At 43.0% G+C, this 17,063-nt stretch overlaps 1 protein-coding gene across 12 annotated transcripts in view; it reads left to right on the top strand.

Annotated features, from left to right (window-relative positions):
- Window positions 1–17,063, top strand: part of grin1a (glutamate receptor, ionotropic, N-methyl D-aspartate 1a) — a 56,180-nt gene that overhangs the window by 32,520 nt on the left and 6,597 nt on the right. For 3 of the 12 annotated variants that reach the window (XM_024299959.2, XM_024299954.2, XM_024299952.1), the window contains 14 exons: window positions 617–703; window positions 1,040–1,175; window positions 1,294–1,421; window positions 4,804–4,968; window positions 6,844–6,962; window positions 7,289–7,401; window positions 7,621–7,769; window positions 7,848–8,005; window positions 8,472–8,633; window positions 10,588–10,697; window positions 11,057–11,202; window positions 11,433–11,483; window positions 16,149–16,175; window positions 16,788–16,898. In XM_024299959.2, the coding sequence (XP_024155727.1) occupies window positions 617–703; window positions 1,040–1,175; window positions 1,294–1,421; window positions 4,804–4,968; window positions 6,844–6,962; window positions 7,289–7,401; window positions 7,621–7,769; window positions 7,848–8,005; window positions 8,472–8,633; window positions 10,588–10,697; window positions 11,057–11,202; window positions 11,433–11,483; window positions 16,149–16,175; window positions 16,788–16,898 (1,662 nt within the window). Of the gene's footprint in view, window positions 1–616; window positions 704–1,039; window positions 1,176–1,293; window positions 1,422–4,803; window positions 4,969–6,843; window positions 6,963–7,288; window positions 7,402–7,620; window positions 7,770–7,847; window positions 8,006–8,249; window positions 8,634–10,587; window positions 10,698–11,056; window positions 11,203–11,432; window positions 11,484–16,148; window positions 16,176–16,787; window positions 16,899–17,063 lie in introns of those variants that run through there. The other 9 variants (XM_024299961.1, XM_024299960.1, XM_024299957.1 and 6 more) reach the window with 7 other exon arrangements.

The following is a 17,063-nucleotide window of genomic DNA, read 5'->3' as shown; positions in this document are numbered from 1 at the left end:
TAATACACTTAAAAGCTCAAAAAGTTGTTTTTTCATTAGATGGCCTCGTTTAGTCTCTCCAGTAAGATATTTGTTTCATATAAATTAGTTAAAGTGTATTTCTTGATTTTCTTTGTGATTTTCTAAACCATTGTTTAAATAAACCTAGCATTAAGTTGACAGGCTGTCAACTTCTTTTTATTTGGGCAAACCTATACCCATACCTATACAATACAAATACTGATTTCACCACTGTATAAGATATGAGGATGGTATTATTCCACTACTTTCCTTTCAAAGCACAATAAAAGCTCTCATGTAGAATTCCCAGATAATTTTAATCCATTTTCTGTGCTGAATGTTCATGGAGGTCAGCACGATGTTGTTCGTTCACCGACTTACAGGGATTGTCTGTCAGAAGATGCAGGATGAATGTGCTCTGAGGACATCAGCTCTGCAGCTCCCTGTGGAAATGATAAGTTATTCATTCCTGAGGTCCAGCGTGTTTGATTCCACAGCTGGATAAACTGCTGAGGTGTCTCCCCGTGAACCTGACTCATTAGCCATGCTCACCCGCAGTGTTTCCTAAACAGCAGGCCTTCTGTCAGCACTCACCTGTAATCCCACTCCCCTGTAGGTGGTGATGAACAATCAGCGGAAGATAATCTGGCCTGGAGGAGAGACGGAGAAACCGCAGGGCTTCCAGATGTCCACTCGGCTAAAGGTGGGGTCCTTTGCTGCGCTGCTGCAGCGTGACAGTGGTGTCCACACAGGCACGGCGTGGGCCTGGGCTGATGTGCCGCTGCCGGACAGCTCTCGGGGATGTGTGAGGCACCGCGGAGTGAGGCTGATCCTCCGCTGACGTATCTGTTCTGACTTTTATCCCTTCATGCCGTCTCAGAGAATCCTCATGGTGACCTCGCCAGTAACTCATCTGTCACTCTCTGTTTTCCCGTGTCTGCTCCCTGCTGAGCGTCTCCCAGTGTTTCTCCTGCTCTTGTCTTGCTAAGAACCCAGCTCTGACCGTCAGATCTACAGCTCAGTGTCCTGTCTGCTGCAGATAGTGACCATACACCAGGAGCCTTTTGTGTACGTGAAACCCACCATGCTGGATGGGACCTGCAAGGAGGAAATGACCCTGAACGGAGTCCTAATAAAAAAGGTCATCTGCACCGGGCCCAATGAGACCATCCCAGGTAAGACTGAGACCCTTTGACACCTGTGCTTTGGTCCGGCAGGAGGACTGTGTGCTTGTGCTGCTTTTGGTGCCACAGACACTTGACTGTCAATACATCATTGTTGGTTTTCCTTCAGGGCGCCCCACCGTGCCCCAGTGTTGTTATGGATTCTGTATTGATCTCCTGATCAAGTTGGCCATGACCATGAACTTCACCTATGAGGTGCATCTGGTGGCCGATGGAAAGTTTGGAACTCAAGAACGGGTAAGTTTTACTTCAAATCCTTTTACTGAATGAAGGATGTTTAATGTGCTGACAAAGACAAATCTGCTTCTGGTTTGACTTTACACCAGTGGTCCCCTACCCGCAGGCTGTGTACCAGTACTGGTCAGTGTGTTTCAGTGTGAGGCAATGATGGAGGACTAAACTGTCAAAGCTGAAGTCCATCTCCATTCACTCTTCACAGATGGACACAAGAAATAATTTGGAACAAAGTAGCTTCAAACCATCACACTCCCACCTCCATGCTTGGCAGCTGTTCTTGTTCTGATAGTCTTGGATGTTTGAGCCCAGATGTTAGGCAAGCCTAACCTTTCAGGAAGTTTAAGCTGTCCCAAAGTTGTCTTTTTTCTAAATGTTTAGAAGTTATCCAGAAGTTTGAGTCTTTGAGTTCCTTTAGCTCAACATGTCTTTCCTCTTGGACTCTTGATACATTTTTGTCCACAAGTCACTTTTCGTCTGTTTAACCAGGAAGTTAGTGAGTTATTTTATTTAATTTTTTTGGTATCTGGCACGTCTGCACAGTTTTTCTGCGATTGGTTAAATGTTCCTTCATAAACTTTCATCAATAAGAAAAATTCAAATGAACTTTTTAATCTGAAGGTCTTTAGGGGGAAATTTCACCTCATACACTTTTTGTGTATTGTATTTTCTGCAGTATGAGGTGCACCAGGTCAAAAGGCGCACCGTCAATGAAACTTATGTCATAAATAAGGCGTACCATCCTAAAGACGCATCTGTGGAGCTAAATTGGGGCTAATATTATTTGAAACCCAAATAAAACAAATTGAAAAAAAATGGTGTTTGGCCAAAAAAGTAAGTAAAATGTCAGAAACTTTGTACTATTCTTAAATAAACATATTATTTTCAGCTTCAAATGTTCTGTTTATAAAGTTTTAAAATGAAATTTTTCCATTTAAAAACTTTTTTTCTCAGTTTCAAGTCTTTTTTTCATTTTTATATCTTTTTTGCGTTTTGAATCTGAAAATTTCAGTTTCAAAACTTTTGGGCCATTGTGGCGCGTTTGGGTGGGGTAACACGAAGGACCAATCAAAATTGACGGGTAGTAACCTCTGTCCTGGTGTTTTCCCTTATGTGGATAAGGACGTTTTCGATGCCTGTATATAACAATAAAATGGCAGTTTGAACGGGCTAGAACAGTGTTTTTGACGCGCAGTTTGTACGAGATAAAACTCTGCTTTTTACACCCGTATTGAGACAACTTCAGACTATGTTAGTACAGACAATCTGTAATTATCACAGTTCTCAGAGTCAGTAAATGCACCGGGACGGAAGTTACCACCCTCATCGATTTTGATTGGTCCTTCATGTTTGCCCAGCACCAACACACCACAACAGGGCCAATAGTTTCGAAACTGAAAATTTCTATTTCAAAAACGACAAAAAAAGATTTGAAACTGAAATTTAAGTTTTGAAACTTATGAAACAGAACATTTTAAGCTGAAAATAATTACATTTCTTTTAGAAAAGCAAAAAGTTTCTGACATTTTAATTTTTTTGGGCAAATACCAATGTTTTTTTTTTTTTTATTTGGTTTTCAAATAATATTGGCCTCAAATTAGCTCAATACACATTCGGCTAAACAAGAGTCAGAGATAAGTCTGTCAGTTAGAGTTTATTAATTACGTTCATAGTAACTCTAGAACGGGTTTCTCAGGCGCTACTCAATAGCCACGTTAGCCATATTCTCCAAACCTGTAATTTCCATCTTGTTTATAACGTAAAAAAAGGAGTAATACTCCTAAAATAAACATTACTACAACTATGCTAACTCCCAACCTTGCTGTTAACACATTAAAATAAAAACGCAGTCTGAGATCCTACACTTTAGCTGCATTAGCATATTCACAATAACACCCAATCTTGTTTGCAATTCATGAAAATGAACAGACATTTAAACAAAGCACCATAGACCTCTCTAAATCACTTAAACATTAGTAAGCACAACAAGAGTTTTTTTTTAATCCATTAATATGGCACTCTGTTTTTTTTAATAAACAAAGGCTTTAAAGTGCACCCTTTAAAGCCTTTGCTTTACGGTTCATCCTAAGGTAGTATTCAGGTTCGAAGTTGAAACAGATCTGAGAAAATACACAACGGAACCACTGTCAGAATAATCATTTCCATCTATAAATGAACAATATGTTTTAAAAATTCTCTGCAGACACAGTTTGGATTATCCCCATCCCGAGTGGTTTGTTCGGGGAAGCGGAGAACTTGCAGCAGCACACATTTTAGCCAAGATGTTTTGTCGTACAGACGTGTTCCTTGTCCTTACACTCACAGCTGAGCTGCTGTGTTGTGTTATACTTATCTTCATGTTAGATTAGGGAAGCCCTGTCACCATGTGTTTGTGCATGTGAGCAGAGGGATCAGAGAAAGATGTGCATGCCTTGCTGTTAAATGCAAACGCTGCTAACGCTGGATAATGGATGCATGGCTGATCCCTGACTTCCCAACCCTCTTTGACACCAGCTTGTGTCTTTATTGGTTGTGCAGTTTGGGGTTGGCTGCACACTGAGCACAGTCTCTGAAATAAGCCTTAGCATCACAGTGCTCCATGCAGAATCACAAATTCCTCTCAGGCAGAAGTCATGAAACGCTGCATGTTACATGACATCTAGTGTTCTGCAGCTCAGAGCTCCCACTTGGTGTGAGTTAGTGGAATTCTCCGTATGCATGAAGGAATGTTCCATTTGCCAGAAACTCTTCAGACTCAACACAGTTAACTTTATTGAGAAAAAAGATTTCTCACTCTTGATGCCCTCCATTAAACAGATAAACCTGTTCACCCATATCCACGCACAAAAGACACTTCTATAGACAAAACAAGCTCATTCACTTTGACTGGAAAGTCAACCATACATGCACATCCACACAGAAAGAAAATCAAATTGTGTAAGTCGTGCCTTTGGTTCAGATCGTTGTGTGTGTAGCTGTGTCTTTCTTAGCTTTTGTATTAATAAGCCATGTTTTATCACATTTATGAAATGATACAGGTTTGTGTTCACCAGTTCTCCAGTCTTTGGGCCCAACACTTGATGTGTTGGGGCAACATCCTAAAACCACTTTAGTGCAGGAACAGAAAGTAATTCAAATTCAGGAAAACAGGCTACATTGAAGTAGCATTAAATGGGAATAACTCCAGAACCATGTTCAGTGTGGGGGCATAGTTCAGCTTTCTTTTTCTTCCGAAACCGTGAAGCACAGGGACCAGCATTCGATTCACACCTTGTACTTGTAACACGTCTCTATTTTCACTCAAACCCCAGATGTCTGCGAACATTCAGTGATGTGGACGCTGACAGAGTAACAGCTGATTCTCACTCTTCTGTTTGAACCTTAGGTGAACAACAGCAACAAGAAAGAGTGGAATGGGATGATGGGAGAGCTCCTGGGGGGCCTGGCTGACATGATTGTGGCCCCGCTGACTATAAACAACGAACGAGCCCAATACATCGAGTTCTCTAAACCCTTTAAATACCAAGGCCTCACCATCCTGGTTAAAAAGGTCAGTTTGTATCCTGAGCCCTAAGATGTGAAGGTCTGAGTACCACTGAGGAAATGAAACAAAATGACAGTTAAAGCATTTGGCAGACATTTTAATCCAAACTGACTCAGAAATTACACTTTTTAGTCATGTGACCTGAGGGAAAAACAGAGGTTCCAGATGGCACCTTACCATTCAAAATATGCTTGCAAATCTTGCAAGTGACCTTGTTTATTTGTTATAATCCACAAACTACTTTTGTGTGGATTTACTTTTAAAAAGGTTTAGTGGAATAGACCCATTCCACTGATAATCATGTTTTTTGGTGTTTTTAACATGTTCTTGTGGCCTTCTGCAGATGATGGAGGAAATATATATGTGTATATATATATTCTGAACTGATTCAGAACAATTTGAATAATAAATACTATAAATATATATATATCTTACATTTTTGGTACAAGTGGTATAAGTATAATGGTATGGTGGGCCCCATGTGGGTTTGCCCGTGGGTTCCATGGTGGCCCCATCTATGTTTGTCCACACCGGCTTGAGTGGGCACTCAGTAGTCTGGCTCGTGGGCCGTGGAGCTCACGAACTCGCTATGCTGTCCACCAGGCAACTTGTTAGCATGCTACGCTTTCCACCGGGCGGCTAGTAAGAATAGGGACCCAGACAACTGAGTCTCCACCTAAGCTTTAAGCTTTCTTTATATTCCGTGATTGAGATTTTATTAAATTAAAGAGATAATATGGCATTTATTTGTAATTTTTGGACAAAAGTGATCTTTAATTTTAATAAATAAGGCAGAGATCCAACTTCAATCTTGCCGCTGTAATGCGGCAGCGAACCATCTTTGGAGGGCTGGGGGAGAGGGGCCGGGGCGAAACAGAGCTGTCTGCTACGAGAAATCCAAAGAGGAAACCGACCATTATTCTGTTTTGGGATGGGGACCAACATGAATTTTCCACAATAACAAGCACTGGAGTTGTCTAAAAATTGCGGAAACTCCACAGTTCACGTGGAGTTTCGCCCACCGACGTCGCGTGAGGCAAGCAGTTCAGCGTGGACAGACACGCCCCCACCTGTGTAGGTTAGAGCCAAGCCGACTTGAAATCCAGCTGGATCAACCCTCTCTCCCAAAAAATCTCAAGCACAATCCCAAAAATCCCAAACACAATAAAGAAAATGTATGAGAAAAAAAAGAAAAATACCCCAAAAAAAGAATTCCAGGAAAAATGTCAAATGAGCAGGAGAGCTCTCAGGAGAGACATTCTTATTTTTTGGACTGCCTGGAAACTGAAGCCACATAAGAAAGATCATCATGGAGCTGTGAGCTTATGCTTATTAAAATGAATCCAAACAAGCAAGTAGGTAGTCTTTCAAAATGAAAATACAAAGGTAAATTAAAAAAAGCTGAATTTTAGATCCAAGGTTCCAGTGGGTTAAAAATAAACTTTCTAAATGTACAATTTGGGGTTTGATTTTATCTTATGATTATTTGCAGATAATAAATGGCTGGCAAATACTGTAACTTAAAAAAAATTATTGGTACTCATTTTTTCCAGATTTGTGATTAATTAGTTATTTTTTTTAATTGATTCCCAGCCCTTATATATATATATATGCTTAAAATTTGTATTTCTGAGTATTTCTTTATTCAAATTGTTCAATATAAGGATCAAACAGACTATTGCTTGTTGTAGTGAAGCATTAAACAAAAATATTTTATTCTGATGTCTTTTTAAACTGCAAAATTACTATCAAGCCTGTTTGAACACCCAGTCAACACTCAAACAATCTGACTATTGTAAGAATGTTAAGACAGGCTTTCTTGTGTGATTGTCTCCTAAGGTGAAGTTTCCCAGTAACCCACAGTGATGTGTGTGTTTGCAGGAAATTCCGCGCAGTACTCTGGACTCGTTCATGCAGCCGTTCCAGAGCACGCTGTGGCTGCTGGTGGGTCTTTCGGTACATGTGGTGGCGGTGATGCTTTACCTTCTAGACCGGTTCAGGTACAAGGAGGACTTGTTTGTGTGTGAATGCGTGTCCATGTCTGTGTATAGATGCATATTCACCTCTGGATCAGCGTGTGTGTGTCCGTGCACTCCTGAGCGCTGCAGATCTTCCCTGGTGTGGAGGACATGGACGGTAGAGGTGAAGATTGGCTTCGACCATCCCACCCACCGCTTGCTCTGTCCCTGTGCTTCTGCCTGTTGTCTCTCTCAGGACCTCCTCTGTCTAGATTCACTTGCTCATGTTCAGTTCTGAAGGTTCTGAATCTGCCCAGGGTTTCTCTCTCATTTTATGTTCTGCATCCTCTATGATCTCCCTCCTCCAGTCCGTTTGGAAGATTTAAAGTAAACAGTGAAGAAGAAGAGGAAGACGCCCTCACCTTATCATCCGCCATGTGGTTCTCCTGGGGAGTGTTGCTGAACTCTGGAATTGGAGAAGGTGAGACAAAGGAGGAGGTGATGCTTAGTACTACAGTGTGGCTGAGAATGAAAACCTGCTTCTGCTTGTTCCTTTTTAGCTCCTCATGATTCGTATCCTTCCAGACCATTCAGAGATAAAACTTTTGTTTTAAGAATGACCATTTTTAAACTGGCCTGATAAAAACATGTTGGGATGATTTCCAATGGAAAGGCCCTGAGGACTGATCTTTCCTCACAGGTGCCCCACGCAGCTTCTCAGCCAGAATCCTGGGTATGGTGTGGGCCGGCTTTGCTATGATCATTGTGGCTTCCTACACTGCCAACCTGGCTGCCTTCCTGGTGTTGGACCGGCCTGAGGAGCGCATCACCGGCATCAACGATCCAAGGGTGAGAATTCCAACAGCTTCCCTCTCATGAACGGAAGTGTCCACAATGCGTGTCACCTGCGGCTTGTCCTTTTTGCAGCTGCGGAATCCATCTGACAAATTCATCTATGCTACGGTGAAGCAAAGCTCCGTGGACATCTACTTCCGGCGGCAGGTCGAGCTGAGCACGATGTACCGCCACATGGAGAAGCACAACTACGAAAGTGCCGCCGAGGCCATTCAGGCTGTGCGCGACAAGTGAGTCTCGGCCAGGCCGGGCCGACCGGGGAAGGAGTCGGCCGGCTGAAGCGCATAGGCTAGGGTTAGTCCAATCACGTAAGGGGGAAGGACATGGACCTCAGAGCCAGGTGGAAGTCGTGGGACTTACTGCGACGTTTCCACTGATTCAGGTCCATTCCCTAGCCAGAACAGGTGCTCAGGGACCAGCACCGAGACCAGTGTCAGGTTGAGCTAACACTCAGTACAGGAGCACCTCTTTCAGGTTTTACCCAGGCGAACATCTGTGACATGGACGCAATCCAGGTGGGGGCAGCCTCACCCGACTCGATTTGGGCCACGGCTCAGATTGCCGGTGAACGCTGAGTGAGGGTGGGAGCCGTAAATGTGTATGTAAATCATTGTACTGTTGCACCGTAACCCCCTCCTTCCACTCCTCCTCCTCCTTCCTCCTCGTCCTGCCTCCCTCCCCCTCCTCCCCCCACAGCAAGCTGCATGCTTTCATCTGGGACTCTGCGGTGCTGGAGTTTGAAGCCTCGCAGAAGTGCGACCTGGTAACCACGGGAGAGCTGTTTTTCCGTTCGGGCTTTGGCATAGGCATGCGCAAGGACAGCCCCTGGAAACAGAATGTGTCCCTGGCCATTCTCAGGTCTGTCCCAGCAGAAGCTGCATTTCTCGTATGACTTTGTTTTTTTTTTTTGTCTCTTATCAGTATAATTTCACAGCCATGTTTGGGTCTTTTCCTTTCATTCAGTACATTGCCTTGTGTCACATGTCTGTGTTGTCCTCCCTGTCCTGCACTGTCTGTCTGTCTGTTCAGCTGTTTGATACATGTCTGGGAGCGAGCGGCTCGGGCAACCTATTCGAAAGTTTTCACGTGGCGTCAAATTTTGAGCCCCCCTGGAGGGCAAAAAGCTACACTTACCCCAAGCTTCTAAAGGCGGATATTGCCCCACTTTTTAAAAAAATAACAGCATCAAAGGCACTAACATAATTGTGTATGTGTGGGGGGTTCATGTATTTGTGCATTCACACGAGCTGTCATCCCCAGTGGGAGAGGACAACAGCAGCTGTTAGCAGAAAGCACAAGCAAAACATGCTGCGTTACTTCTTATGCTATCTGACACTTACAGTATATCATGCAACAAAGTTTTTTTTAATGCATTCTGATTTTGCGACACACTAAATATCATTAATGACGCTGTAAAGTATGGTTTTAGCTAAGGTGTTAGCTTAAGCATTAGCCAAAACTTTACATGTTTTTAGTGGGATCTCATTTAAGCCTACCTGATGTTTGTTAATGATAAATTACTGACTTAGATGCTAAATTTCTTCAATATCTCAGAAATTACATTTCCACATTAGCATTAGCAGTTAGCTTTCATCCCATTTTTGAGGACTTTCTTGCTCTTTACCTCATAGATTACTGTATCGTTGACCCATCTTATGGGGTAAAATTTCCGCCAAAACTCTCTCATGAGTAAATATCAACCTCCACGCACTCAAGGAACGTTCCACAGGCGCAGGACAGTCTACACGCTCGCTCCTCTACTCCTGCGCCCGTGAAACCTCCTCTCCTGAAACCTCTCCGCACTCGCATATTCTTACGCTCCTAAAACTAGTTCTGCCCCCTCGTAAAGGACTGTGTGCTCGTGGAGCTTCTCCTGCACGCCTGTGTGAAACCTAACATTGAAGGAAAAAAAAAAGGAAATACCCGCGTATCATTTATTTTTTAAATTAAAACTAAAAATGAAAAGAGGGAAATATAACTGCTTTATTTATCAATTTCTAAACTACTATAGAAAAAAGATAAATTTTGAACAAAAGAAAATGAAGCAAACACATAATGAATGTTTAAACTAATTTTCTATGAGTTTCTCCTAGATAAAAGGGTTACCTGGAAGTAGGGCTGGGTATCGATTCAAATGGAATTTTGTTCTATTCTTTCGATTCTTCAATATAATTCAATTACATTTTGAGTTTACACATTTAGACACATTTGTTTAGAAATACATTAAAAATCTACCATATGATTTGAATATATTTATATTATTAGTAAAATGTATCAGTGAAATAATGAGATTGTTAATATCATCCAGTGTTACATGGATTCTCTAAAGGAGAAGTTCTAACTAAAATGTTCAGATCATTAACATTGGAAACATTGTTCTGCTTCTCCTGAAGGACGTTTCAATTTGGACACTAGGTGGCGATCGTACTATAGCGTTACAACTTATTCTAGATAAGAGAAAAAAAATGATGTTTTAGACCACAAATAGTTACTTTAAAACATATTTCCTGAAAGAGTTTGGAAAATTCACGCCTGTAAGTTTCCAGGCGTGGAGATTGTCCTGCGCCCGTGGAACGTTCCTTGAGCGTGGAGTTTGATATATGCTCATGGGAGACTTTTGGGGGAAAATAACGCCATACATGATGATTAAAAATACAATTGTCTATAAACTTTATCTGGTACGAGCCTTCATCTTGGACTGATGCTTTGCCCTCCAGGTTAGAGCGCATGTCACGTGACTGAAAGCGATGACTTCTTTAAGGCATTTTTTAAACTTGTCTACCTCTTTTCCTATGCCCCCAACCCGTTGCAGTTCTCATGAGAATGGCTTCATGGAAGACCTAGATAAAACCTGGGTGAGATACCAGGAGTGTGACTCGAGGAGCAATGCCCCAGCCACACTCACCTTTGAAAACATGGCAGGTATGGTCTTAATGGTGTAGAGAGAGCCTTAAAAGGGATTGGACAAAAACTGCAGTCGGTAAGGTACTGTAGCTCTTTTTTGTCCAATACCTTTGCAGTCTGGTTGTTTCAGTGTCAGCCCTGGTGCTCAGTGGAAGTGTGCTGTTCTGTGTCATGTGCTGTGACTTTGTGCAGTTGTGGTCTTCTCTTGATATTGTATAGTTCAGCAGCTGTCCTCAGTAGGAGATGCTTAAGGAAGGAGGGGCGACCACTGAGCATGAAATTCAAAGGGTGTATTGATGCTCAGTGGGAGCGGCAGGACGGCAAACGGACTGCTCACACCTCTGTCTTTCTCTGTCTGTTCGTCTGTCTCCTCACAGGAGTCTTCATGCTGGTGGCTGGAGGCATTGCAGCAGGGATCTTCCTCATCTTCATTGAAATCGCCTACAAGAGACACAAAGACGCCCGCAGGAAGCAGATGCAGCTGGCCTTTGCGGCCGTCAATGTCTGGAGGAAGAACTTGCAGGTAGGAATGATCTCTCGATCCTTTCCGCCCATTTGCGCTGCTTCAAGGTGACCCGAGCTTGGGTGCAACACAACCAGCAAAGCCCCCTCCAAGAGTGGTCTGACTAAAGTCAAATTAACTCAAAAGTGCAATTGCTGGTAGGACATGTCGGGCATTGCATCAGGATCATGCCACGCCGTCTTGTAGATCAGTTTTTTAGAGGCCAATGGCGTGTCTCTGTGTGCCTGCAGGAAAGTCACGAGGCCTCTGGAAGTCAAGCGGTGGCTGGGACCCCCTCCTTAGTATGTAGCAGAGATACTTCACCCCCATGTCACCGCTTGCTCTTAGAGTGACAATAGAATAATGAACTAAAACATGGTAGACATCTAAGTTAGAACTGCCTCTGTCCATGGCATGAACTACAGAGCTTCTGCTGTGGCACAGAATGGACAATCTGCAGCAATCGAGGGAGCTGTGAAAGCAGTGGTCATTGTAGAGTTGATGTTTGGTTTGTGCCACATTGATTTCATTTTTTAGCTCTAGCAGCCAAACAATGCCCCCCAGCTAAACATGCAGATGGGGCATCAAGAACAAAATCAATGTCCCGGCACAATCACATGGCAGGGGCCGTCCCCGGACGGTCTGCACGCTGCGGCACGACGGCTAGACGTTTCACCTCCAAAACTTTGAGTCAGTCACATGTGAGAGAGGCTCTGCTTCCATTAATCTGTCGGTAAAGGTCAGTTCACACAAATATAAACAATTTTTTTTTTTATATTTGTGTGAACCATTTGCTTTGATAAAGCATAAGTTCTGCTAAGCCAGTGATGGCATGCCTGCCCGCTCCAGAGCTTTCAGTGAGCCGGATGGTAGCTGGGTAGCTTGCAGTTGCTGGTTCCTGCAGTCAGCGCGTCTGTTTCTGTAAGCCTCGACTTGAGCGTTTGTCCCTGCTGACATGAGCTGGAGGAAGGTACAGTATACACATCACAAGTTCCCGTCAGCAAAACAGTGTCTGCCATCTAACTGACAGCTGTCTGTCCCTGTTGTGATCGTCCTCATATGGATGTGTGTGTTCCAGGCGAATGCATGCAGGGGGCGTCACTGGGAAAGGAGAGGGACACATTAAGCTGCCTGCAGAGCATTGTAATTTAGAGCCATGCCAGTGATGATCATGCTCTCTGCACAAAGACGGCTCATCCTGCTCACTGACACACATAATCGGCAGCGCTCTGACTTCTGCAACAATAGCGGCTCACGCAACGAGCAGCGAGGGTGTCTGGATAATTCAAATCTGTTCTGCTTGAATGTTTTCTGGATTTCATTTCAGCTCAATGAGTTACACACTGCGGTCAAATTTGTACAAATTCAAAGTGATGAAGTGAGAAATGTGAGAGTCCAGTTAATGCGGCCTTCTCCTTCCTCCAGAGAAGCTGCAGTGTCACTGCTGGCGCCGTTTTGCCTGCTTGTGTGTTTGTTGTTTGTTATCAATGGCTTCCCACACGGAGGACATGCCGTCAGCCAAACTCCAGAGGATGTGCACGTCTGACTGCACCTGCTCGTGAACAGAAAGGTGGTACTTTCACTTGCTGCTGATGTTCTGCAGCCGCTTCTTCAGCTCCTCCCCACGCTGCAAAGCCATCCACACGGACACACAACCACACTCGACTTACTTTTTAAATAAAAATATCAAATAGGACGCAATTATTCAATAAAGATTCAATAAAAAGGTAGTTTTTAGAAACCCTCAGAGAATTAAAAGCTCAGGTTCTGTTTTGTAATGGAGAAAAAACCTCAACTGTAATAGTTATTCTTATTTTAGAAGCAAAAGACAGAACAAACAACACATGAATTATGGGAGGATTGAATATTTTTAAAGTCCCACTCTGACTCCCACGTTTGATCTATTTTCAAAATCGTTCCCAGCGGTCTTTTAATTATGATTATGTTGTTTATAGACAAAACAGAAAAAACCTGTGTCGTTTTCTAGGTCATAGATTCTTCAGAGTGGCAGGACTTCATAGGTATTTGCCTCTGACAAACCCAGAGCAACCCCACCCCCCATTCCCATCATCTATAACTAAGAGCTCCCTGTTAATATGCTCTCCTGCTAGCTTACAGCCCCTTACACCCCCAACCTTACAATACCAGAGCAACAAAAATGGCGAGTGACATTGCAGATATCCAGCTGTACAGTGTTTATCCAAATTCCTGCTCCAGGGTTCAAGCAAGGTTTTAAAACGTCTTAAAAGCGTTGAATTTACAAATTTGGAAAATAATAAATTAAAAAGCCTTAAAAAAAGTCTTGAATTTTTATATCTGTGTCTTGAAAATGGTGCCATTTGAAACGTCTTTGTTTCACATTTCTTGTCGAAAATGTCATTTTTTAATTTTTTAACAAATAATAGAAATAAGCAGTGGCAGAACCAATCATTTTGCACCAATATGCTGAATGACGACTACTGGTTTAAAAAAAAAGGGAAAAGAGGTGAAGTGCGCTAAAGCATTACGGCACAGACTGCTAAAAACAAGAGAGGAAACAACAGTTTTGATTCTAAAATGGTTATAAGTGAATACACTGGGAAATTGGCCAAGAAATTGGTCTAAATTGTTGAGGTCTGAAATTTAATTTGAAGAAGCTTGTAGGAGCGTAATTGGCTAGCGCGTTCGGCTGTTAACCAAAAGGTTGGTGGTTCGAGCCCACCCCACCCAAGCCTGCAGCTTGCAGAGAATAAAAAGCAGAGTTAATTAAAAAGAGCATGGCTCAAGGGAAGGAATCAGAAGAGAAACAGTTGTGAAGCTGCGTCATCAACCATGACTGTTATCACGATCGATCGGTCAAAGTTGCGGTAAAGTTGTGATGAAAATGTAAGGTTGCAGGGTGAGGAACAAATCTTGGCTTTGCTTGAATTTACATTAATAGTTGTGATCGCAACATTGCAAAATCCTGGAGGGACTGACTTATGTGAAACTTTTGATTCAGCAGCAGGAATTTCCCAGGAGGGAAGCGCAGCTGAACAGCATGCAGCCCCCCGCTACACACACACACTCACAGGGAGCCTGCAAGGAGAAATGTCATCAGCTCTGCATTTCTAAATATAGGCACAGGCTGTGACAAATCAATTTTTTAGATTTTCTGCAACGATAAAAATGTTGACAAGTTTGAATTGTTTTTAACCAATTCACAAAGAATCGTTACATCCTTATCTGTAAATGGTTACCTTAGAATAGAGTGGAGCAGGAAGCTAGTGGCCTTCCTGTATGTCAAAAATATGATCTTTATCAATCGTAATATTTTCATCTGCTCCTTATTCACCACAATTTGAATAAAGAAATACTCAGAAATGCAACTTTAAGCTTAATTTTGATTTTCTTTATAAATGTCTTCCACCATCAGAAAAATGCTACAAGAACATGTTAAAAACAGCATTTTCATCAGAGTGGGTCTTTAAAAAAGTAAAAATCCGTATTTAATATATAGAATTATAAAACCCAATAACATATTTACAGTAGAACTTAAAAGGAAAAAGAAATAAACTCGTGAATTCAGAGGGCAGACAGAGGAAAGATCTTCAGAATGACTGAAACAATCAGAAACATTTTTTAAAGTGTAACCAAACAGGGAAGTTGGAGGCTGACTCCACCCAAAGCCGAAATGTGAAAATCCAGTCATAGGGGCGGGGCTTAGTGGCTAGAATGTTATTATTACTGGAACTGCAGATCATGAGGCGAGACTTCTGAAACTTACATGGTTTCACTAATCACAAAATTCAACTGTAATACCTCGATTCAACCTGTAGGGGACAGCACACAGACATTTTTTTCCCTATATTTTCAAGAATTAAACAAGCTTTTTCTCATGATAGTCAAATAGTCAAATCAAATCAGTGCGATACACCATGGTTCACCTCAGTGGCTTTGTCAGCAGCTCAGTGAAGGTGTTCATCACTTGCAGCGTCTGACCCTCAGATGCTCCTCAGAGGTGCACTTTCTGACCCAAACGGAACGGCCGTCGCTTTGGGACCGCGGTGGTCTGGTTCCATCTGTGAAACAGACGGTTGCCGTCGATGTGCAAGTCCATCCTCGCTTCATCCAATGGTTCAGCATGCCCAGCATGGCCGGGTTTGTCGCACGTGACTCCTCATCAGGGCTCAGAGAGCGGCCAGGCGGCACTCCTGCAGCCCCACCAGTGCAAAGAAGCGGGAGAAATTTGTTTTTTTTAGTCGGGGGCTGATGTACCGTGTCAATCTACTGCAATACTAACCTTCAGGTGTCATCTTCCAACAGGAAAACCTTGTTGTTGCTATTTACCTGACAAATGTCACTCACAAATCACGCTGATGCTCCACGGGGGGTTGCCCTGAAAGAGCCAGTCATGTGACCTGATGAAAAAGGATGTGCTGCAGGGCCAGTGCATCATTGATTTGTTCTCTGTTTTGTGTTGAATTCTTCTATGTTTCACTCCCTTGCCCCCCTCCTATCTATGAAATGTTTTGGCATGTTGAAATTCACACCACACTGCCCTGCCCCAGCCAAGAGGGCCCCCCTGATTTCTGCTCTTCACCTCATTTCTTTATCAACCATCTCTTTTCTTTTCAGAAATCACTTCTGCCACAACTGAAGCTCCTTCATTATTTCTTCTGGAGGAAACGCCTCCATCTCTTTGCTTTTCTCTTTCACATCACTCCATCCCATTCCCTGTGTGTGGGGTGAATTTCCATTATACCCCCTGAAGGTATAATGACCTTAAATGGGCTTCAAACACGGAAGTTTGTCGCTTTTGTTTTCCCTCTTTGATATTTTGATATACCTGCCTGGCTTTGGATGTGAATGTTTGCTTTGCTAGTTTCTTTTTGAAGACAATTTGATCCCTTTTTGTTTTTCTTGGCTTTTGCTTAAGGATCTTTTTCTTAAGTAATGATCAGGTGGATGGAAATTTATTTTATTTTTCTTTTCTCCCCCCAATGCAGCCCTCTTCCTCTCTAGAGACTCAGGATGTAAGAATGCCTTAATATGAGTTTTTGTTGTTTTTCATCATTAAATACACACAAGTCATGCAGCTGACGTGAGGATAGCTCTCTGGTACGAGGGAGGGCACCAAACCGCCACGGTAATGAATGGCACAGATTTAGGGCAGATTTCACCAAAGAGGGTTTTTGCTTCAAACTCATGTGTGGTGGAGTGAGTTTCAGGGTTTTTTTGGACGGTTAAAGTGTCAAGTATCACTTCCACTGACATCTTTAGAGTCATCACTCATTCCAGTACATTTGTCGGGGGATGTGTCGGCGTGTTTGCAGAGGACGGCTGCGCCGCCCCGTTGCAGCCACAGTGTGATAACGTTGCATAAAATGTAGACGAATGCCCTCAAACCAGACTAGTCGGGTTATTCTTAGCTCTCACGTCTGACAACCTTTATCCCTTTCTCTCTCCTCTTCTCACATTTTATACTTTAGTCTGTTGTTTCATAAGGACCCCCCTCCCCCCACCCAAATATTTAGACATTAAGGAGTCAGGTAACTTACTGGGTTGATGGGGGCTGGTGGGTTTAGAGCTTAGTTGGAGACCCCTCCCCGGATCACAAATAATGTTTCTACATATATTCATTTTAGGATAGGAAAAGTGGTAGAGCAGAGCCCGACCCCAAAAAGAAAGCCTCTTTTAGGTCCATCAGTACCACCCTGGCCTCCAGCATCAAGAGACGTAGGTCCTCCAAAGACACGGTAAGAAGACGAAGAAGCGACGACTTCCCTTCTGTTTCCTCTTCTCTCTCCTCTGTCTCCAGTTTCTGCTCTCTCCTTCCTGTCCTCTCTGCTTACATCCCCATGTTCGACCACAAACGAGCCCCATGCTCAGCTCACTCATCCCCATGAGGTGTCTGTCCGTTC

Source organism: Oryzias melastigma, linkage group LG12 (genome assembly GCF_002922805.2).
Source record: "Oryzias melastigma strain HK-1 linkage group LG12, ASM292280v2, whole genome shotgun sequence".
Taxonomy (NCBI): Eukaryota; Metazoa; Chordata; class Actinopteri; order Beloniformes; family Adrianichthyidae; genus Oryzias; species Oryzias melastigma.
Note: the sequence above shows the minus strand (reverse complement) of the source record. Positions and strands in the feature narration are given on the sequence as shown.